The sequence below is a fragment of the Orbicella faveolata genome, unplaced genomic scaffold (genome assembly GCF_042242905.1).
Source record: "Orbicella faveolata isolate gen_17 unplaced genomic scaffold, um_ofav_v1 contig_34, whole genome shotgun sequence".
In the NCBI taxonomy this organism is placed as follows: domain Eukaryota; kingdom Metazoa; phylum Cnidaria; class Anthozoa; order Scleractinia; family Merulinidae; genus Orbicella; species Orbicella faveolata.
Genome location: NW_028301563.1, coordinates 14,399,116 through 14,421,243, shown reverse-complemented (window position 1 = coordinate 14,421,243; position 22,128 = coordinate 14,399,116). Strand labels below are relative to the sequence as shown.

General features: G+C 39.2%; 3 protein-coding genes across 9 annotated transcripts in view; 1 reads left to right on the top strand and 2 right to left on the bottom strand.

The window, feature by feature from the left end:
- Nucleotides 1-1,154: 1,154 nt before the first annotated feature.
- Nucleotides 1,155-2,209, bottom strand: LOC149104952 (uncharacterized). Its single transcript, XM_089272302.1, has one exon. It carries the CDS (start codon nucleotides 1,632-1,634, stop codon nucleotides 1,155-1,157), a length of 480 nt encoding a protein of 159 aa, XP_089128428.1. The 5' UTR covers nucleotides 1,635-2,209.
- Nucleotides 2,210-3,650: 1,441 nt separating this feature from the next.
- On the bottom strand, nucleotides 3,651-14,576 carry LOC110053866 (uncharacterized). Of its 5 annotated transcripts, none has more exons than XM_089272152.1 (3): nucleotides 14,401-14,576; nucleotides 8,892-9,017; nucleotides 3,651-6,339 (listed from the first exon to the last, which is right to left on the bottom strand). In XM_089272152.1, the coding sequence occupies exons 1-3, from the start codon at nucleotides 14,444-14,446 to the stop codon at nucleotides 4,925-4,927; spliced, it is 1,587 nt and encodes a 528-aa protein (XP_089128278.1). In that variant the 5' UTR covers nucleotides 14,447-14,576; the 3' UTR covers nucleotides 3,651-4,924. The 5 variants fall into 5 exon arrangements, with proteins under 5 accessions (XP_089128278.1, XP_089128279.1, XP_020615831.1 ...); XM_089272153.1 differs by lacking the exon at nucleotides 14,401-14,576 and adding an exon at nucleotides 13,068-13,173; XM_020760172.2 differs by lacking the exon at nucleotides 14,401-14,576 and adding an exon at nucleotides 10,148-10,485.
- Nucleotides 14,577-17,857: 3,281 nt separating this feature from the next.
- The window catches only part of LOC110053886 (serine/threonine-protein kinase atr-like), a 59,584-nt gene continuing 55,313 nt past the window's right edge, over nucleotides 17,858-22,128 (top strand). For all 3 annotated transcript variants that reach the window (XM_089272137.1, XM_089272136.1, XM_089272135.1), the window contains exons 1-4: nucleotides 17,858-18,128; nucleotides 19,462-19,553; nucleotides 20,522-20,722; nucleotides 21,404-21,507. In XM_089272137.1, coding sequence (XP_089128263.1) covers nucleotides 18,052-18,128; nucleotides 19,462-19,553; nucleotides 20,522-20,722; nucleotides 21,404-21,507 — 474 coding nt within the window. In that variant the 5' untranslated portion in view covers nucleotides 17,858-18,051. The remainder of the gene's footprint in view (nucleotides 18,129-19,461; nucleotides 19,554-20,521; nucleotides 20,723-21,403; nucleotides 21,508-22,128) is intronic.

Sequence of the window (22,128 nt, the reverse complement as noted above, 5' to 3'; positions counted from 1 at the left end):
CTTCCACCTTAATGTTTAAGGATCTGGAAGATGAGGCTCTGAACAGTGAGCTGGTTTCCATACAGTTGCCTGATAGTAAACACGCTTTACATGTAGTGATAAAGCATCACTTGTCGGTGGCAGTGCCTCTGGCTTGCCTTTCTTCGAGAGCAAAATAGCTCGGGCCTCGTCAACTGATCCAATGCTATCCAATTTGTACATTTTACAAACAAATTCCTCGACTTCTTTCATCTTTTCTTCGGTTAGCTCTTCCTCTCCTAGAGAGGAAAGAAGTGTATGTCGCTTTAGGAATACTTTCCAAGCTGATTTCTTTAACGGTTGCATATGAAGGACGTTGTGTCGCAACCCGTTAAGGCATGAAAAGGCAGAAGAGGGGATACAGAACCAGCTGAGAGATTTTCGTAGACAGCCCTGGTATTGAAATACTTTCGCTTTGTGGCTGTTCCAGACATCATGTACAGGTTAGGACAAGGGAGTGGGGGACATGTGCGATAAGATGCAACAAGACATCCGTATCCCTTGCCGATACAACTACGTTGTCAAGACTGCTGTTGACGCAGTGAACCATCAGACGTGTATCTGCTTCCTCGTGGGTTGCCTTTAACGCAGACAGGTCGATTCCTCCTTCTGATAGTTGCACTTCCCTTTCATCTACAAATCCTCCAGCAACTACAACAACTTTTGTCTAGGGGTGCGTTCACAATGATGTGTTCCGATAGGAACCTGGCTAGATCTGACTTGTCATCTGGCAATGCAGGGAAGTTTGGCGAACTGTGAGGGAGAGGGACACTGCCATCTTCAATAGCACGTCGGATAGGGCGAGTGAACTTTGTCCGTCTTTCTCTCGTTCCTGACTTGATGGAATCTTCTTGATACCGATCAAATATGACGTCGATTTGCTGATAGCGGGATCCAGCTTGAAGAACTGCTGCTTGAAAGCTCTCTGCAAAGTCCCCAAACGTTTGAGCACCAGATGGTCTCCCAATTGCAGAAACTAATGCCAGACAATCTATTAATAGACCTGAGCTGCCTTGAAGCCCTATTTCACTTGGGCAATTTATTCCACTTGTAATTAAGTCTGCTGAGACAGATTTCTGTCCAGTTCTGAGACTGCCATTCATCTCTGCTAACGCGACTGGTACAAGCATCAACTCCTATTTTAGCACACTTTGGAGATCAACTTTGAGCCCCGCTTCATAAGCAATGATAAGGCGTTGAAGGACATCTCGGTCGGCTCTTAAAATTGTGGTTTTGTTTTTCTCTTTGCTGCTCTTTACAACTTGATACAAGTTGTCAATAGTTGGAGCGTTATTCTTGTGCATCGTGTCCCAGAATCTCACTTCTGATGATCTATCTTGCTGCTGTTGAGAGACACTTGGCAAGCTTTGCTCCACAAATTCTTTCATTTGTTGCCGACCAAGCTCTTTGGTATTTAACAGCGAGACTTCAATTTCATCGGTGACAAGATCTTTAGTGGCAATGTTATAAAGACAGGTTGGATGTTCTGGTGGTGAAAATACCTTGAACTGCTTGAGAATTGTGAGCAATGAACATTCATCCTTCTTGTCACGATCTTTCCTTCCAGTAGTAGATTCATTGTGAGAAAACTTGTCTTCTTGGTGCAATCCAAACATCGTGTGTATTTTCAGCTATCTGTGACCTTAGGTTATAGGACAGAGCTCACCTACTCAATGCTGATGACGTCTAGGTTATGCCCACGATTCCTCCACCTCTTTTCCCTATCCTATCCAGCCATTCAATGCTGATAACGTCTTGGTTATGCCCACGATTCCTCCACCTCTTTTCCCCATCCCATTCAGCCATTCAAGGCTGTGATCGGGACTGACCTGGTTGAACTTGCTTTCATTCCATTTGACAACGAAGTTCCCTTTTTTGAACTCTTCTAAGACTTCCTTTGGCAACTGCTCCATCTCTGCAATGTACACTGATCCCCATCTTGCATAATTCAGATGGTCATATCTGAAAAAATATGGCAACATGTGGCGGAAACTGTGCAAGTACAGGTCCCATATCCCCTCTCTCTGAGCCCGAATGAACATGAGGAGAACAGATACCATTTCCATGTAGTTCCACCAAAACGTGAAGTTGACATTTTCCTCGGATCTTTGTGCGACGAATTCGTCGAGCATCTTTTTCACTCATGGTGACTTCAGAGATGTTATCAGTGCTGCAGCATTTTCGGGAGAGCAAGCAAGAGCAGATACCTCTCGGAAGAGATCTGGGTACGATTTCTGGCAGAATTCTAACAGAAGAGGCATCAGCAGCTGCCACAATGACTGCAGAGTAATCTTGTGGGCACGCATAGCTCTCTTGTAGGCTTTTCCATCCATGACATGTTCGGCTGCATTTGGCCCAAGCAGTCCACTCTCGACCCATTGTTCGACCAAGCCTGATCCCTTCATATGGTTTCCAAACGTAAAACAATACAAGTATCGTCATTTCTTCCAAGTAAATCAACCAGACGATCGATAACCTCTCTTTTTGCTACGTCCCTGCACTTTCTTCGTTTAGTCATCGCTTCGTAAACAAAATTTTTGCTGTAACTCGTAGCCTCTCTTACATCGTCCTTGGGCTTATTACGCTTCTGATAGAAGATGCACAGCTTCAAGTCAACTTCCGAAGCTCTCTTTAGGGTCACAAATGGATCCATTCCAACATTTCACAGCTTTAGAACAGCTTTCTACTAGCCAAAAATCGAGCGAAGGCATACTAAACAACGAAGGTGAGTAACCAGGCTTACTTACCACTGGACTGGACTCAGACAGTGAAAGCGAAATTAGGGAAGCGCGACCGTGGACGCGTTTCTGTTCTCACATTCAAATGCGTAGCCATCAACTTCATTGAAAAAGAGCACCAATGAACCCAAAATGAAGTGCATATGAAACACTTTTCTGTTTTAATTCGGCCAGTTGAAAAGAACGTGTTTCTCTGTGTGAGAGAACATTATGAAAACATAAATGACGTCATACATTGGCCCACGAGACAGGCAAGTCTTACATTCCTCAAAATACGAAGCATGTAACATACTATAACTGAACTGGTTCTACAAGATCCAAATTTGCGACATTTAACTCAGTGGTTTCCCCTTTTCTACACATTTGTCATTGCGATGACGTCATTTTAAATGTCAATTATCTGACATCATTTTCAGACTAAGATCACAAAATGAACTTTGGTAACAAGCATTGTCGTTTTCAGCATGTTAGATTACTTCAGAAAACTCATGTTACCAACTTTCACTAAGAAATGCTTCTTGATTTTTTTTGAGAAGGACTTTATCCAAATACCGACTAGTCTACCACTCGATCCAGACCGCTTTCTCTTTGAAATAATCGTAATAGCGACTGGGAACGACTCTGAGTTATATGTGTTTCGTTATATTTGTGATTTTAAAAAAGACTTTCAAAAGTGGGTAAAACGTTTGTGTGAAAGGTATCATTACGTGCTAATTCACAACGTTCAAACGAACGTAAATTATTTACCACTTAAATATCCTCAAAACAGGTACAACGAAGCATGGGTGGATCGCATGTTGGCAAAACGTTTCTGTGAAAGGCATCATGTCCGTTTAATCATTGCTGCTAATTTTGTGACCATAAAATTAAAAGGCAGAAAGAAATGCAATGAAGTGATGTGTCGTCAATTCATTTATTGAAGTACAATTTCTTTCTGACAAGTAAAACCCTGAACAAATTAATGGAGACGGTTCATCATACCTCGTGCTACATTATACAACATGCATAATATAATTTTAAAAAGGCTAAATTAACACTCATAAGAGTGAATTTTTCTAATTAGCAAACATAAGACGGCAGAAGTCGAAAAATCGATTTTTCTCTCTTTTCGTCCACAAATAGCCCTTAGGTAGATATGAAACGTGATGTAGTTTTTTTGAGCTCGAAGCGCTTTAAATTCGAGAAAATGGAGGAAAACGATTTTCGTGTAGAGGGTCGCCAAAATGGCCGATCACAAAGACTTAAAATTAGTAATCTAAACTTAATTTGCATTCGCGTATAAAAGAGAACTAAAACTTATCGATACTTTTTCTTGAAAGACAAAGTATTCAGCTATCCAAAACAGGTTAGAACTTGACTTGAGCGCCATTTGAGAATAAACACACAATTTTTAAAAAAAATCCCTTTCAATTACTAAGTCGAATTCCTAATTTAGGAAGAAAATTCAGAGATATTTTTCGACATATGCCATAACTCCAAGTTCCTTGAAACTTCGCGTTTGGAACACTTTTATGTTGTTGTAAAACATATTTTAAAATCAGCTTGGGTTATTCTTTGAGTGGTTTTTGAGGCCCGACTGAAAAACCCCAATTTTACCCTTCCATTTGAAAGGTCAAACACTTGGGCTTAACCATACACATAACAATTTCGACCCACCTGGTACAGGTAGTTCACCATTACGATGAAAAAGTACTGCATGCTCAATAGTTTTGTTTTTTTCTATTGGCACACGCTAGGATTTCATCCACAAACGTTCATGTGAAATTTAAAATGATAGATATTCTTAATAATAACTAATACGAGGTTTAGCTGTACGAATGAAAAGGTGATTCTTATATTCTTAATATCTCTGCATGTTCACTGAAGGACTTTCAAGTTCTTTACATTGTTCCCGGATTGTTATAGCTCAAGCTCCGCTGACTGGAAAAATGAGCTCCTTTTTCACCTGAAGTCATCTAGATTTGTTTTTTAAAAAAATACAAACCAAGCGTTTTTGAAAACGGTCAACTTCATCTACAACCCTGAAAATGGTTATTGTTGAAACGGAAGTGTGTTTATTGTAATAGTTTAAGAACAAATTTCAGTCTTTTATGCCACGTATGCTTTAGAAAATATTGTCAAGGCAGGGAGGTTAGAATATTTTCGCTCGTCTGCAGTAAAACGTTGACTCACAAAAGACTAACACCGTTGGCATATGGATGAGAAGCAATATAGTGAGTCTTCAGTGCGTTCTTTTGATAAAATGCTTTGCTGCAAAACTGACATTGAAACGGCTTCTTAGGCGCATGCGTTCTCTTGTGCGTGTTGAGCGTGGAGGCGAGAGTAAACCCTTTCCCACAAATCTGACATTTGAACGGTCGTTCGCCCGTGTGGCCATAGATGTGAGCCTGTAAGTTTCCCTTTTGATTGAAGCCTTTGCCGCAATACTCGCATTGGTACAATCGCATCTCGGAATGGGTTCTCAGGTGATACGTCAGATGTGTCAACTGCTTGAAACCTCGCCCACATTTGTCGCACTTATGTGGCTTCTCTCCTGTGTGAGTGTATCGATGAATCTTCATGTCGATCTTCTGGTGGAATCCCTTTCCGCAGAAGTCACAAATGAACGGCTTGTAGTTGGTGTGCGTGCGCATATGAGTGTGTAAGTTAGACGCGCGGTTGAAGGCCTTGTTGCACTGCCGGCACACGTACGGTTTCACAGTGGTGTGCGTCAGGCGATGACGTGTCAAGTTGCCCGGCTGTCGGAAGGCGCGGCCACACTGCTCGCAGATGAATGGCTTGTCACCAGTGTGGATCCGTTTGTGGGTCGTCAAAGTGTTCGAGCGGCTGAAAGATTTGTCGCACACATCACACGTGTAGCGATATCTTTTGCTTGAGGAGCCACTCGTCTTGGAAGATTTCTGCTGCAGAGTCGTCGGTACTTTGTTTCGGTCGTCACTATTCTGCAAAAACCTGTTGAAATCTTCCTCCGACCTCGAACATGAAAGCCTTGGAAAGCTGGGGTAATCTGCTGTTGTTTTCTCCTTCTTTACAATACTATCAACCTCGTTTGCTTTAAGATGGCCAGAAACTTCAAAATCTGTTTTTCTCTTTTCTTCGTAATGAAAGCTTGAAGTAGATTCATAATTGGTGACACTGTTTTTTACCTCTGAATATTGACCTACAGGTTGCTTACTGAAGCGTTCAAGGAGAATTTCAGCTCTAGAATGACTTTGCCAACCGTTGTTTTCCAATACAACGTTGTGGACGCAATCTTCTTCGTCACTTACTTCTTGTTTGATGAAAGCTGGAATGAAAGAACTTTCCGTCTTGATCTGGTTTGCGTCATCAATGCACCTGCGTGTAAAATTACTCACGTTAGACTCGTGAATTTCAATCATTGGAGTAGGGTGATACTGGAAATCGTGCTGATTGGCTGCGAGAATTCCTCCATTTGATTGGTCGAAGTCAAGGCTTTGAGACGATTGGAAGGGATTTGATTTCAAGTTCTGTTTTTCCATGCATGGCAGTTGCGCATGACTTAGTCTGACTGCAACTGTTTCTTCGCGACTGCCGATCGGCTTCTCAAGGTGTGCCCCCTCTGCTAAAATGATAAAAAAAAATACATTTTTTTATTAGAGGATCATTCGATATATAACAACTAGTATTTTAATGATTGAAGTCAAATTCAAAGTAATGGCATCTGGAGAGACCAATCATAACTATCGTAGACTGTAATAAATGACCAATCAAAATTGAAAGCTGGCGTAAAGAGCCCGGAAAATGCACGCTGCAAAATTACGTTGTTAAGAGCAATTTGCATGACCTGTCCGGACCCGCATAGCTTGTCAATCAGGAACAAGTTTTTCTTGATAATATTTATTTCACTGCGTGAACGAACAGAAAGTTTTTACGATCACGTTTTCCAAGTTTTATGCTCCAGAAATAGTAAAGTCGCCGTGACAAGTTCTTCTTTCAAGGCTCAATACTCTTTATAAAGCTGCATTTGCCGAAACGTGATAGATTTCCTTGACCAGTCCTTTTTAATAGCGCCATGTACACGAACAAGTTTTGCTTCCTAGCAAAATCTCCACGAAAAATCATCTTGCTTAAAACCACCAGAAAAAACACACTTACTTTTTTTCCAGGAACTCACACAAAAACTCGGGTACCGAGTACAAGGTCTCGACCTTGTTCTCGGGTACTTAATGGTACTTGAGTTCTCGATTAAGTATCCAGTGTCTGAACGCAATATTATTATGTACCGGTCCCCAGGCAACAATGCGTGGCAACAAGTGTGAACACGCAAATTTTTCCATGATGAAAAGATGTACTACTGGATTTTGCATACAATGAGGATCACTCGTCATGATCGAATCCATAAATTTGCTATTTACAACTTTAGTCCAAAGGAAACTGTTTCCTCGTGTTTTCCCTATGGTGTGGAAACCTTATTTAGAAATTTCCAGCCCACAATTTCGGTTGAACCATTCAGAAGGAACACAATTTAAAAGGCATGAAGATGCTTAACATTGTTCGCGCTAACATACAAAAACCTTATAAGAGTAGATTGTTTTTCTTCACTAGTGAAATAGTGCTGTTACTTATTTTCAAGTTTCCCCAATATAGACCTCACCCCTCTCCATAGAATAAGAAAGCGTCCGAATAGCGCTATGTTTTCATAAAGTCCCGGCCAAACAGACTCCTAAGTAGAGGCAAGCTGATAACTTGGGTCTACTTGCGACTCCGTACGTTTGGCCGGGGCTTGCGTGTACTTCTGTTGACTTGCGATGACTTGCGCTCACTTTGGTGGAGATCAAATTTGCACGCAAGTCGCCGCAAGTTTTTCACCGTTTGGCCACCCACCCAAGTCAACCCAAGTTGAGCGACGTTTATCCGTTGTTATAGCAACCTATTAGCCAATAAAATGCGGGATACATAGCCTTTTTTTTTTGCGACATGCGTGTACTTGCGAGGAAACTTGCGAGTCCGTTTGGCCACCCAACTCAAGTTTCTACGCAAGTTCAACTTGCGCTACTTTCGACCGCTTGCCAGTTTGTTTGGCCAGGGCTTAACTCGATAGACAACAATACGAAAAAACGTTTTCGATTTCCTTAATAAAATGTTGCCAGAATTGAAAAAAGAAAGGAAAATCATTTGTTTAATGTCATTATTAAGATGTAAATTTTATTTGCGAATAGGATCAATTCTTCATGCGCTGGTACTAGGTTTGTGTTTGAAGAGCTATGGAACATTTTTAGAACTTGAAAACTTGATCTGTTTCAGCATGTCTCTTTCTTAAAGTTAAAAGCCAAAGAAAATCGTGTAGTTTAGTTTCAATATAATTTTGTGATATAATTTATGTCAGTGACTGGAAAAGCAGTCATTCAGAAAGCCAATAACTAAACTCGACCAATCAGATTGCTCGATTACCGATCCAATATTCTGTAAGTATTAGATCGGGTACTGTCCCCAATAATCCCTCACGATCTCACTCGAAGATTTTCTCATTATTTTATGGCTTACGTTTCTAAAAGAACTTGCTTTAAACATAAAAGATTCCTCTTCTTTTTCTTTTTTTCTCCCTTTTTTTAAAGTTTAACAGCAGACTTGAGTATACTGCTCCAATCAGAATTGCGCGCTTGAAGATTACAGTGCAGATTTTTCAGTCCGTAATCGTGGCATTTTTTTCAAAGCATTTTCGGTCATGCAATAAATCTCTTATCAATCAACCTTGCTCGGGACTGTCCTCGGAGAATATTGGCCCGCGGTCTTTTTTGTACTAACCTGCTGCGTTCGGGCCGATATTCTCCAAGTACGGCCCTCGCGCTGGGTTAATGAGGTATTTATACACTCTGCTCGTAATTAATACCCTCCATTGAATAAAGTACATGGCTCTTACTCTGTGGATAGCTCTTTTGAAACAAGAACTTTAATTTAGTGTAAGAAGAATTAGCATCTGATTTCTCTTCACAATATCGCTATATTGTTCAACGGACAAGTGGCGAATTTTTAAACCTCCCTCTTGTGCCGTCAAATTCTCAAAGAAGACAAAATGAAACAGGAGCCAATTAGCTTGGCACTAAAAGGAGTTTCCATTCTCTTACGGCAACTGACCTTGTTACTAAACCAAAAGCTATGTGATTACTCTTTTACCTTTGGAGTTGAGTGCCGCAGGTGTCACCAATGGGCTTGGAATTTCGCTTTTCCTCTTTTTTATGTTGGCATTTTGCTTTTTCTTGATGAGGAAAGATCTTGGCATCTTGACGGAACTTTCCTGAGCTGCAAAAGAGCAAAGCAAAGGCTATTTACTTTCTGAAAACAACGTGGCATGTTTGAGCTTGGCACGGACTTGTACTGAAATCTATAATTCCTACAAAAAAGGTACATTTTGCTTGGTCTTGGGTCAAGCTATGTCGCGTGAAAGTCGAAAAAAATTGTGAAGATTGCTACTTACCTACTCTTGTGGTTTATTACTTACTGTAAGATCTGTAAGAGTTTTTTCTTTGTGCCTCTGTACTCGCAAAGGAGTTCAAAAGGTTACGAGTAGTCGACAGTGAATGATTTTGGTTTGGTCAAGCTTTATTTATTTATCCAATACAGCTGACTCTATATCAATTTTCCAAGCACTGCTATTGGCGGAGGAGTTTAAACACATTTTCTTCGATTTGTAGACAATAAAGAAACCTCTTTCATTTACAGTAGAAGTCGTTAATTCATGTAACTTATTGCAAGGTTATCCTTAATTAACATTTTTTTTTCATTACCACAGTCGGTCGAGACACAGCATAATTATATGACGTTTCGTAAAACTGAATGAAAGAACATTTTTCTGGCGCAAGAGACGGTTACTAAGAAATGACTTTTGCTCATTTGTGATTATATTTTTCGTAGTTTGCGCTTTGTGATCTGTAGCAGTATATTTACTTAGCTATTTATGTACCTATAGCAAAAGATGTTCGGCTTTTTCCTGTTTCATTTGCTTTCTTTATGTAACGAAATGAATAAACCAGTCTTGAAGACGCCGAGAAATCTTCACACTTTCAGCTCGGCAAATTATACTCGTTTAAATTGAAGAAAACTTTAAGTTCGAACGTCGCCATTCCCATTCCATAAACGCTAAAGGTTCGCTTGCTTAAGTTTATTTGATTTTACTGAAATCAAAATTGAATTTATAAGTCATAAAGGACCTTTATTAAGAGTCCCAAACGTTGTTGTAATGAGGTTTTATTCGATGCCCCATGCTTGGGTGCTATGGGAAGTTTCCTTAAACAAAGAGTTGAGCAGTTTTGATGTAGCTATTACTTGTGAAAACACTGAAATTCTAATTTTTCTTGACAAAGAAAATTTCTAAAGCACAGCAATCTCTGGTCTTCCCGGCAAAAAAAAAACTCTTTAGCATCTTCACTTACCCCGCGCTTGTAGGAGCTGTTCGAGGTCTTGATAATTCTCGATATTAGATTTAAAGCGGTATGAAGCACAACCTTTCCAGAGGATCAAGTATACGTTTGTGATTTGTCTTTCTTTGGTTACATGAAAATAATACATGCAAAGGACTCCTGTGTTTGCTCAGCTTTGACGAAATTCAAATCGAGATGTTGTCATCGTCCCATGAATGCTCAACCGAACCGATTTTCTGTACAATGGCTAGCGCAGTATTTCAGCCGTGACAGCTAAAAAATTATAAACGCTTGTTCAAACTATAATGATTTTCACTCGGCGACGAATTAAAACAGGCAATACGACAAGTCTATTGGCTTAAATGTAACATTTGTTCATGTGTGTTTTTAGTTAAGGTCATTTACGATTAGAAAATATGCATGAAAACTATATTAAAAGGAAATGAATCAAACGTGTTCATTGCCACGATTTTTTTTTTAAATACCTTAATTCTATGTTTCAAACCATAAAATCGCTTTATTATAATTCATTATTCTTACACATTGTATTTGATATTTTTGAACAAAGAACTAATTTTTTTTCCTGATCAAACCAATTTTAATTTGTATGAATTATTGTAGGGTTTATATAAGCGACAAGGGATCTACTTGCAGGCGAGTTCGCGTTAAAGATTCAAAAAAGTCCTTCCGTGAATTTTCTCTTTTTTTCCGCTAAGTGAAAACTTTTCCTTTTTTGGTGACTGGTTTCATACATTTAATTGTATGAGGAGCTTTTGCCCGTCAAACGAAAGCGCTAGCTTAATGCAAACATCAGGCGACTTATTGATTTTTCTTAACCAAGCTAATTGTGTCTTGCTGTTCCCACATACAAAGCATATGCATGGTGGTATTAAAAAAGCTGCATTTAAAATTAACCACTGATTTAAACACGCGCGGTTCTTCTTAAGTTTTGAAATATCGTCTTTCACTAAAGACCTATGTGATTTTCAGACTAAATACACGTTTTAATGGTACCAGTGAAAGAATTTACTTGTAATAACCTTTTTCCTTTATCGATAAAAGCGGCCGGAAAAGCTAATTATATGTTAAGACATTGCCTAGGAGTGGACCAATATCTGAACGAATTTCTTGTTTCCATAATCAATACACTTTCAAGGAGACAGGTGCAGAGAGTAAAGCAAAACATCACTTAAATTGTGGAACCGAATTTTTAGGACTGCGTTTTTAGGGCGGCCTCATGTTCTGAGCGCGCAAGACTCCGGATCGTGCACCTTCAAAAAATCGCGTAGTACACCTTCAGAAAATCATCCTACGTTGTGTCGGTTTCTGCTTTTGTATTCTTGTTCGAACCCTGGCCGAGGACATTGCCTTGCCAGTTTTCTTGGGTAAGACACTTTACTCTCACAGTGCCCCTCTCAACCCAGGGGCATATATGATCGCCAGTGAATTTCGTGCTTGGAGGTAACCCTGCGATGGACTAGCATCCCATCCAGGGAGGAGTAGAAATACTTCTAGTCGCTTCATGCGACAGAAACCGAGATAAGGTCCGGCTGCGTGGACCACTTTGCCCGACCCAGGCTTTGGTTTTATTTTATTTATGAAACTGAAAGGCTTATAACAGAAGAAAATCGGATTATCAAACGACATGATAAAAATTAGTGTTAGAAATGTCATTATTGCATAGCACTAACCCAGCAACCAACCGCTGGACAAGAAGCCTGAATACTCAGAGCAAGACATTTCTTGAGATAATATTTTGTTTTCGCTTCTTTCATGTAGCAAGCTGGCCAAATTTAGGACTCCGGAGAAAGCGTGTTGGCCGTAAACCAACATTTCGGCGACACAGCATGCGTGCACTGACGATTATCAGTTTTAAACTATATTCCTTGTCTAATATCTAGGTTATGTAGAGCACTCTAGCAGCTTCAAAATTTTCCAACCTCGTTTTATCCAACTTTTTCGACTACGAAATCCCTTTAAGAATTTTAGCCACTTCTATATGCCTTAAGTAAAAGATCGACTCACTGCATTTGCTCCTTTTCATTAACAAGAGCAAATACAACAACTGAATTTTTCCATCTGCTCAATAACTAAGAAGGATATTGTCAAAACAACAAATGTGATGTACGCTTCAAGCCCTTCGGTGTAAACAAATAAAAAGCACTGTGTGAAGAAAGGTAAAATATTTTACGTAGAGTACCTCGTGATGAAAAACAGAAATAGCGCGTTGATGATTGTCAGTTATGTCTTCTATTCGTTTTCTCTGTGTGAATTTCAGAGTTTCGATTCGACTTACTAACTTGTCGCTTCAATCGTATCTCTCCGACAGAACAAAGGGACTGGGGTTTTTTATTTTAATGCATGAAGATCCCAGTATCAGATACTGATTTTAGTTTTCGTCTTAAGTGCGAAACTAGAATAGATTATTAAGAAAAAAAAAGTGTATTAAACTCCCTTCATATGATATTCCCTGCTTCACGGTCCATTTAATTTCATGTTGGTTTTTAGCGTCCTCAAGCCCGGCTTTTCACGAACAATATTTTCAAATGGGGCACGCGAATTGGTTATTTACATGGCAGAGTATTTACTGAGCAGGTGTGATACCGTGGAACTGTAACTAATTTGATACGTTTCTCTGTATAATTTAACGTTTCCTTTTACTCTTGTGATCAATTGAAAACTGAACTTCAATGTTAATAGAAGTGGACGATAAAGATTGAAACAATCCATCCATATCAGTTCTCGAGTGTGTGTTCAAATACGCCTGTTAGATAACACATCCTACCTGACGCTCCAGGCGGAATCCTTATTCATGTCACCTTGAATATATATTTTAGGGATGTCTATTTTTTTTCGGCCTAATTAAAGCTGAGTGTTCTATACGACAGATATCACATCTTACAAGGAGCAATCAGCCAAAAAAAAGCCTTACCTCTACGGAAAATAGAGTTGAGATCGAGACGCTGCCGAATAGCTCTTTCAATACGGTATTCAATATTTTAAACTCTGTGTTAATAATGATCGCTAAAGGCCTGTTTTGTAAAGAGAAAATACGCACGATAAAAGGCTAAGATAACAATAGCACGTCGTGAACATATGTTGCTATGGCAACACTTCGCTTTGAAAGCTTATTTTTTTCAACGATGTTACGTTTAGACCCATACTTGATGACGAGAGAAAAATGATATTTCTAAGATTTTTCTTAAAAGTGCAATCTGCTTTGCCTTAGATGTCTAGTTATTTTATAGCCACTTATTTCATCAATTAACTGTTTATGACACGTTCAATGTGGACGTTAGTAGTGCCTTTGTTTATGCAGCTCAGCTCATTCGCTAAAGAAAATGCTCCTCACGGCTTTGTCTACTTATGTAAATCGCATCTCAGCGATTCTTGAATTATTGAAAACCATGAAAAAGTCACGAGCTGATTTAACCGTCGAGAGCTCTTTTGTGCTGACAAATACAACGACTAGGACCTTCTTCACCTTTACAGCGATAAATACGGCCGAAGCGTCGTGGGAAAGTTGAAACCTTCGAGATGATCTGAAGTTTTCTTTTGAAAGTACAAGCACCTGCCCTAACCAAACAGCTGAACCACCGCTGTCAGCCAATTGAAACTCGACAACAACGCGTCTTCCATGTTATTTCCCGCCAAAATATCCCGCTTTTGCGAATTCAGCTGTGTTACGTTGTAAGGCCACTTAATCCTATCTTTATGGTTTCTTTCTTGCTGAACGTTCAAAAGAAACCTGAATATAGAACTTGTCGTCAAAGTAGTTTTATATTTGCTCTGTACTTGTTTGTTCTTCTGTTGCTCTCTCAGTAGGAATAATAATTGCCTTTGTGTCAAAGAACAGTATTTTTCAAATAGCTAAGTTTCATCTAATAGGCGACGATGTGAACAGATCCGAAAAGGTCTATCTGTTACATTTTTAGGGGCAAAATTGTAAGCGATTTTTTATTCTAGATCTAGCTAGAGACTGTGTTAAATATTTAGTAGCCTCTTCTTCGATCGTAAGATTAATATTAGTGATTTCAACCAAAGCTGCGAAGAAACTTTAAATTATGCGAGAACTCATGTCAACTTAGTAATGGTGATTTTCATGGCATTGTTAATTCGCTACATTCAGTTGCGGCGAGGAATATCAACTCTTTAGTCTCATGTTGTGTTTGCTCTTGGTTCAAAATTGTTATCACATAGTTGAATTTTAATTTTTAGTAACATGCCCTTTGTTCTGAGAAGTTCGATTTTGATTATCTACGTACCTTTCCGAAGATGAAAAATCCATTTCAGACACACTGTTAAAACCATTACTTTGCAGCGAACACGACGATTTAGAGAGTGAACTAAGTATATCTTTGTTGAGAGAGAAACTTGATATTTTTTTGAAATCTGATACTGTACTGATTGAGATTTGAGTTGTGAAAACAGATTTAAACAACGATCACGCGCAACGAGTAGGGACTAAAAAGAAAGTTGGAATTTTGCTTTTGCTGGTAGAGCACATTGACTTTAAACCTTTTTTATAATTATAACATTGGGACTGCAGTTTCGATCAAATTCATTGACAATTTTCGAAAACATTTACGGCGTTATAGCAACGAGTCGATTCCATAAATCGAGAGTTCAATACTATAGATTCTCCAAGTTGTTGTAACAGGAAAGTTTTTTGCCAAATTAGAAGTAAAAAAAAAGAAAAAAACGAAACAAATAAAAAACAAATTAAGAAGAAGGTTGAGGTGAAACAAATCAAGGGTATAAAGTTGTGAGCTGTGGGGTTTTGGCGGGAAATGCCGTGTAAGACGCGGCAATGCTGAGCTTGGTTGGTTGATGGAGTGACTCAGCTGTTCTTCCAAACGCATGTGGTCAAAACATTGTCAAAGAAAGCTCGTTTGGAAATGAATTTAATAGTTTGGTTAACAGAATTTTTAATATAAATTTCGTACTTTAGTTGTTTGTAGATAGTTCTCGAACGAAAATTAATGAGATTTCTTTCAGGATATCGATCGCATAACGAAAAAAAAGAGCTTTCATTACAATTCTTGGCTTTTGTAGCATTTTCAATTATTCGCGAAAAAGCCATTAAATTTGCATAAGTAAACTAAACAAGGAGAATGTTCTTTTCCAATAAATTAGCTGAGCTAAAAAAACAAAAGGAAGCCCTAATGTTCACAGTAACTGTGCCATAATAAACAGCTAATTGGTGAAAGAAGTCAGCCAAAGAATTGAGTTGATCTTTGAACCAAGATTAGTGGCCATAAATTCAAATAATGACAGGCCGATATTTGATTTGATTTTGCTGTTTCTTTGCCTAAAACGTAAATTCTTTACATGAAAGTTAAGATTATATCGTAACCATGGCACATTGTGTTCTTGGATTTTTTTCATCGAGCGCCGTTCCTTAACAAAACAGCCTTTTCCCAGTTACAAGAGCTTTTCACCTCTGGCATTTCACTGACGAGTTTTCTTTAGCTCTCTGACGCAAGGAAAGCTTGATTACCCAGATTTTTTTTTTTTTAACATTATTTTGTTACCTTTTGTTACACAGATAAAACTCACTTTTTAAATGTCTTGGGAAACGCTGCTTTGCAAGTTTAAGAAAAGGCCGGGAAAACAGGTTTGATTTTATAAGACATGTTTCGTGGATCGTCTGTCTTTTATGAGGTAAAGTTTGCTGATAAGCCAAGTGGCCCATCAGGCCTGGACTTATCCCGGTTTTTGTGGCATGAAGCGACCAGGAGTATACTCCCTCCTAGATGGGATGCTGGACCATCGCATGGTTACCCCTAGCTTTAGATTCGCCGGTACCTCTTTGTACATCTGGATGGAGAGAGGCACTGTGAGAGTAAAATGTCTTGCCCAAGATGTCCCCGGCCAGGGCTCGAACCAGGACCGCTCGATCCGGAGTCGAGCGCACTAACCACGAGGCCAGTTACATCAGTTGTATGTACATATGGTTGTAAAGCAATATAAAAGGTTGATACGGACTTTTATCACACGCAGTTGTGTTCTGCTAAATTCAATGGCAGTTAAATACTGCATGGTCTGCTCATTTCTTCAAAGCTGAACAATATGTTTTAAAGTAAATCTACTATCCGCCGAATAAAACTACCATGTATACTTGTATACATAGCAGTTTTATTCGGCGGATAGTAAAAAAAATCATTCTTACATCATTTTTACATTTCTTTTCAGTTACTCTGATTTAAAATATTTAAACAGGCTGTTTTCATTATTCAGCGATACAGCCTAAAAAAGAGATTGCTAGTTTTACACTCTCGACTCTAAAAAACGGAAAGTTGTTCAAATTTAAGTAGAGCTCCGCCGATTCAACCATGCACAAACATGAATAAATATCAAATTATTTTTCTCCCAAAACGCCAACATCGGTCAAAATATGTGTGAAAAATGTACTTTACACTGCATGTATGCGGTTCTCCTCGTATCTGGGAAATTTGGTGTCCCTGAGAGACCACCGCATATTCTGGGAAAGTTGGCATAAATGTTCAGTATTTGTATAAAGCCAAAAAAACATTGCTCAATTATATTCCTGAAAAGAAACAAAAAATTAATTACAGTAGAAATTATATGAAAAACTGTATTAGAGAACTTCGCTTCACGGCATAGCTTCTCAAAAGAAGATGAAATACGGCTTTTTAAATTCAAAATAATTTGTAAGATCATGTTTATTTTTTTTTAGTTGTCAGAAATTTTTTTCGCGCAGACCGGCTAGTAAAACGAACTATCACATTTGATGAGTAATGCGGCGTATAATTAACAGTGCAGGTCGAGGACCCGGTCTGTCCCAATTTAATAAACGCATCTATGCCAACTCTCTCAGATTATCCGAAAGCCTCTCGGGTACTGAGACCAAATCTGTCGGTCTTCTGATCTGTACGGGTCACCAAATCTCCTTGATATGAAGAAAAGTGCTTCATTCCAAGAGTGCGTTTTTCACACCTATTTTGGCGTTTTTGGGGGACGCTTTATGCATATTTGACGCGATTTTTCTTGGCTTGCTCTACTTTTAAACGAAGTCAGTTTTGCCGATCAAGAGGGGGCATTTGGGGATCTCACAGATTTCGATTTGATAGGTTGTTTTCTCTGTACGCGGGCTAGTTTTTCCCGCGTTTTTTTTTTTTTTCAGTCCTGCAATTGAGTATAAAAGTCGCAGATAACTTAAACTACGAGCTAGTGACGAGCAGTCGATTTTTCTTCCTGAAATCCTTCGCGTGATTGGAAAAGTTAAAACTATACTAATAAAAGAAACGAGAACTGAAATCGCAAGTTTAAGATCCAGTAATCAACTTTCTATTCTGATCGCTATGAATTTGTTAGCGGTTAGTTTTAAGGTCTTTCTGTGAAATCGGAGACAATGATTACCTGAGTATCCCTTCCTTTATTTCCATTACTCTTTTGCTTGATTGAGAGAAAATAAAGCGCCCCGCATGCGCGATGACCTCAATAAGCTTCAAAAACTAAACTCAGCTGAAAACACAGGGTTACGGTTTCTCACAGCCGGCAAGCTGAGAGGTTGAGTCAAACTTTGTTAACACTTACAGAAAGGGAAGACATATGAAATTGTGCAATAAGACGTTCATCTGGAGAAAAGGGCCAATTTCTTTTCGCTTCAGTTGAATATTTCTGTATTTCAAAATTAACTTGCATAAGCGAAAGAGTGACTACTCGTAGTGTATTTTTTGGTATGCTTTGCAGTTCTACATTTAACGTACATGGCAGTGAAAGGAATGAAACGAATTCAATCCCAGGGCTTCCTCGGTTTTCGCAATATGGCGGGAGTTATGGCGGGAGAAGAACGTCGGGCCGGTTGCCATCTCATGACATTGTAGCAATGTACTTCTACATGTAGCAAATGATGTCCTAGAAATAATTACGAAGATCCTCAGTTTTTTCCAATGGCGACCTCTAGCTCTATGAACGAGAAACTGGCGCCGATTATGGCTACGTTGATTGCAAGACGAAATCCAGAAAGGTAAGGTTGACGAACTCGTGCAAACTCTTAGCTGTCAGTGTGCATGTAACCTTCGGGGTTTTCTTAATTAAAGGTAGGAGATTGAATGAAGGAATGATACCGGTTTCGCCCCATGGCGACTTCGCCCCCACCGAGTTCGCCTCCACTATAAAATTTTTATTTCGAGTTCGCCCCCAACTTTTCGAGTTTGCCCCAAAATTTTGTGTCCGTGTTTACGTAGTTGTCATCGAGTTATTTAACGTTTTCGAAGAACCATGTCAGTCTATGTATGTTTATGTTATCTCGCCATTAGGGAGTCTTGCCACCAACGAACCCCCGGTCGCCACCAAGCGAAGTTTCCTCACCACCAGTATTCTAATAAGGCAGTGGATAAAAGAACGAGGAATAATCTTTATATGCGACTCGATCTGGCTGAGGGCAAACTCGATCAAGTTCAGTCGATCTGGGAGCGAACTTGGTGGGGCGAACTCGCCATGGGGCGAAACCGGCAGAAATGAATGAAGAGGTTAAATAAGTGTGCCAGTTATTTATTAAAATTTGTTTAAACCTTCCCAGAGACGTTTAAGGTGCACAATTACCGCAAAATTTCGAAAGTACATTATGTACCCGTTTACTAACGGAATCAGTAACCTTTTCTGGAGGTCGTTTACTTTCGCAGCCACAATTTTTTGACGTTACCTTGAGAGGTTCGCTTGTTTTGGGGTGGTGACTTTCAGAATTTCACAGTGATGGAGTTTTATTTTAATTGAATGCGAGCTTCTTTTATAATTGTACCAAGCTAAAGCTTATCAGAAGCTTTGTGAGTTACAGGATCAGCTAGTGTTCACTACAGGTAAGGCGAATGGTGTGTACAAAAGGCATTCGCGGTCGAGTGTTGGTCGATACCCTCAATCAATGCCCTTGATCGACCCTCAATCCACACTCGATTGACCCTTGATCGAGACTTGATGCATACTTGAGTGACACTTGATCAACACCTCAGTTGACACTCAATCGACACTCCGTCGACCTCGCACTCGACAGTCAGCTAATTTTTGATCGGTGCATATGAGTCAGTCGCCACTCTGCCAACTAGCAACTGACTGTTGATCAAGTGGCGATCAAGTGTCCACTGAGTAGTGATTGTGATGTTGATCGACACTCGACCACAGATGCCTTTTAAAAGTACATGTACTGTACACATGGTCCAGTAAGGCTACATCTGGATGGTCTTGTGGAAACAACAGGAAGTGGGGTGTTGATTTGTTGCCATTAGGCCTTAGTTAATTGACCATTACAGTATAAGCTTTATTCCGCTGATTTGACATTTTTGGTGTGTTATACATTTATACAGTCTTAGTACTCAAGAACACCACATGTCGGCAAACCAAATGAAGAAACTTCTATGTGAGTTTATCAATAGCATATTGACTGATCTTGATGCAGGTAAGTTGCTGGACCTTAAACTTAACAGTACTTGTTTTGTTATACAGTGAATTTGGTCATATGCATATGACCTTCCTATAATTTCCATACAAGAACTCTGAACTCTGCCATCACCATCAATGAATCTTGCAAACAGAAATATACAAAATGGATCAAAATCTACTCATCACAACTCACAGAAATGACCTTTGAACCTTGCCGAAGTAACCTTCTGTTTCCCGAGAAGTCAGTGAAGATCATAGATGGTAGCAACACACAAAACCATTGATTGAGCAGAGTTTTTATGGTATTGAAAGGCATAATAAAGTAGGAAGATTAAAGTGACAAGCTCTAAGTTTATACACAAAATGTCACAAACAGCATTCCTGTATTGCTTGCATTAGACAGGTGAAATACCAAACCAAGCACATGTATCGGAGTTCAATCTGCTATCTTCTTTATCCCTGAGAGACTAATATGTATTATTTAGTTCTGGAAAATATCTATGTGCACTCCAAGGAGGTTTATTGAAACTTCCAAGAGGGGAGGGGGAGGGGAGGGGAGGGGTCTCAAAGTAAACATTTTTAAAAGAAAGTATGAACCAAACCTGAAGTTTCCATATAGGGATGGGGGGCTGGTGCTCAAACCAAAAAACCCTCCATGAGTGGGGGATGGACATTTTTCTGGAACATGTGTTACTTTTTGAGAGTGCTCTTATTATTATTATGTAAATAGGAGATACATGTACATGTAGGGGAAGGGGGTTGATAGAGGGGAGAGATCACTGGGAATGGGGAATAACTTTTTGTTGTCAAAATTAAGTAGATCTGTAGGAGACTGTTAAAAGTTTATTATTTTCTGGCGAATAACACTTGTAAGGAAAAAAGTACAATAATGTAGGAGATGTACGTGTGTGTGTGTGTGTGTGTACATGTATTCATTTTTAGAGTACTGTAACTGTTTGAATTTGTCTTCTTGTGTACATACAGTTGCTGCCCAGTTGTCAAGAAAGACTGGAGGTACCCCTCATTCCGAGATCTTTTGGCAATTCCTTCATCATTGCCTTGATGCCTTCCCAGAGTGCTTTGTTAGTTTAGAGCCCCAAAGTACTCATGATGCCATACCTACCACAGGTGCTTCCCACAATGCAGTGCATGTGCAGGGAAACAAGATCTGTAGATCTGGTAAAGGTAAACAGCTTTTGGAACATTTCTGAAAAGTTTTAAAAATTGTATCTGTTATTGTCATTAGATGGGCCCAGGCTGCTAGAGGCTGAGGCCCATCCCATGCTCTGAAATGCTGCATTTATTCCTAGGAATGGCTTTCAAGGTCATGCCTTCTCATCTACCATAATGATGTAGGTGATGATGCTTGATTGGTTTGAACATAGAGGGAAGAGAGGGTTAGGGTGGCATACATGTACACAAGGGGAGGGGTGGGAAGGATGAAAAATGTAGGGGAATGTAACACTTTTAAAAGTTAATTTATTGTCACTTTGATCAGGGAAAACCTCATTCTTTCGACACACTATTATTTTATAAACACTATTTTACAAAACTTGTTTTGTCCAAGACTCGACAGTTGATCGCCTTACAATTAAGGTTTTTTTTTTCACGCATAGCTACATGAATTGTGTTTTGATTGGAATATTGTATGGCAATCAACTGATGAGGTTTAATTAACAAAACTAGTTTAAGCCGTTTTATCGGATGGCCATTAGTGTACGTTTTTGCGTGAGAGGTCATGTACACTGTATGTTAATGAGTGTATTGAAAGTGAACACTGATCAAAATGATGTTTAGTAATACTCTCTTGGCCTCAACAAGTACTTTTTCACAGTATTATTTTATCGTGATTTCACTTTTTTGCAGTATTTACATCATGGATCCTCTCTAGGATTCTCTGTGTTCTTGCTGAGGCGGATTGTTCTCTATTACATGACAAGTCTATTTCAGCCATTCTATCGTTGTTGCAGGTAAGGCTATGGTTTAATAATAATAATAATAATAATAATAATAATAATAATAATAATAGTAATCACCTTTACTTAGAGAGGGTGACACATGACAGTATGAACTGATAAACTAGTGGCCCTCTGTGCTAGACATCTGTGAGTAATTATAAAATAGCTAAGAATGTTTGGACCTGTCCATTATTTGGACAATAGTTCTAAAAACTGAATTCAGTTCTTAATTGATAATAATTATCATTCAAGGTTTTAAGACCTGTCTGGAATCTTTATGTTTTGATCTTGGACTAGACAATGTCCTTGGGTAGCAGGTGGAGAACTGTTACAGTACCTGACACATTGCTACATGTGGGGGCTCAGTGAAACTTTTTAGGCATTTAGCATCACTTCCAAGGGTAGCGGTAAAACTTATATTCTCCAGCACTGTCATTAGGTTTTGAGTCACCCAACTGATCTTCACACCCATAACAAGCTTGTTATCTTTTGAGTGAATTATATCAACTGTATTCCAGTTCACCTGTAACATCAAGGGCCCATCAAACATACACGTTATGGCCCTTATGGACAGCCCTATCTGCCAAACTCATCTCTGATTTATGAGCCTGGAAAAGGTACTTGTACACAATG

Bases quoted from the DNA above. Each gene is read 5' to 3' on its own strand.
- LOC149104952 (XM_089272302.1), bottom strand. From the start codon at position 1,634: ATGTTTGGATTGCACCAAGAAGACAAGTTTTCTCACAATGAATCTACT.
- LOC110053866 (XM_020760172.2), bottom strand. From the start codon at position 10,283: ATGTATTATTTTCATGTAACCAAAGAAAGACAAATCACAAACGTATAC. The intron at 9,018-10,147 runs GTAAGTGAAGAT...GCTCTTTTGCAG, and splicing joins ACAGCTCCTACAAGCGCGGG to CTCAGGAAAGTTCCGTCAAG. The intron at 6,340-8,891 runs GTAAAAGAGTAA...TTATCATTTTAG, and splicing joins TGCGGCACTCAACTCCAAAG to CAGAGGGGGCACACCTTGAG.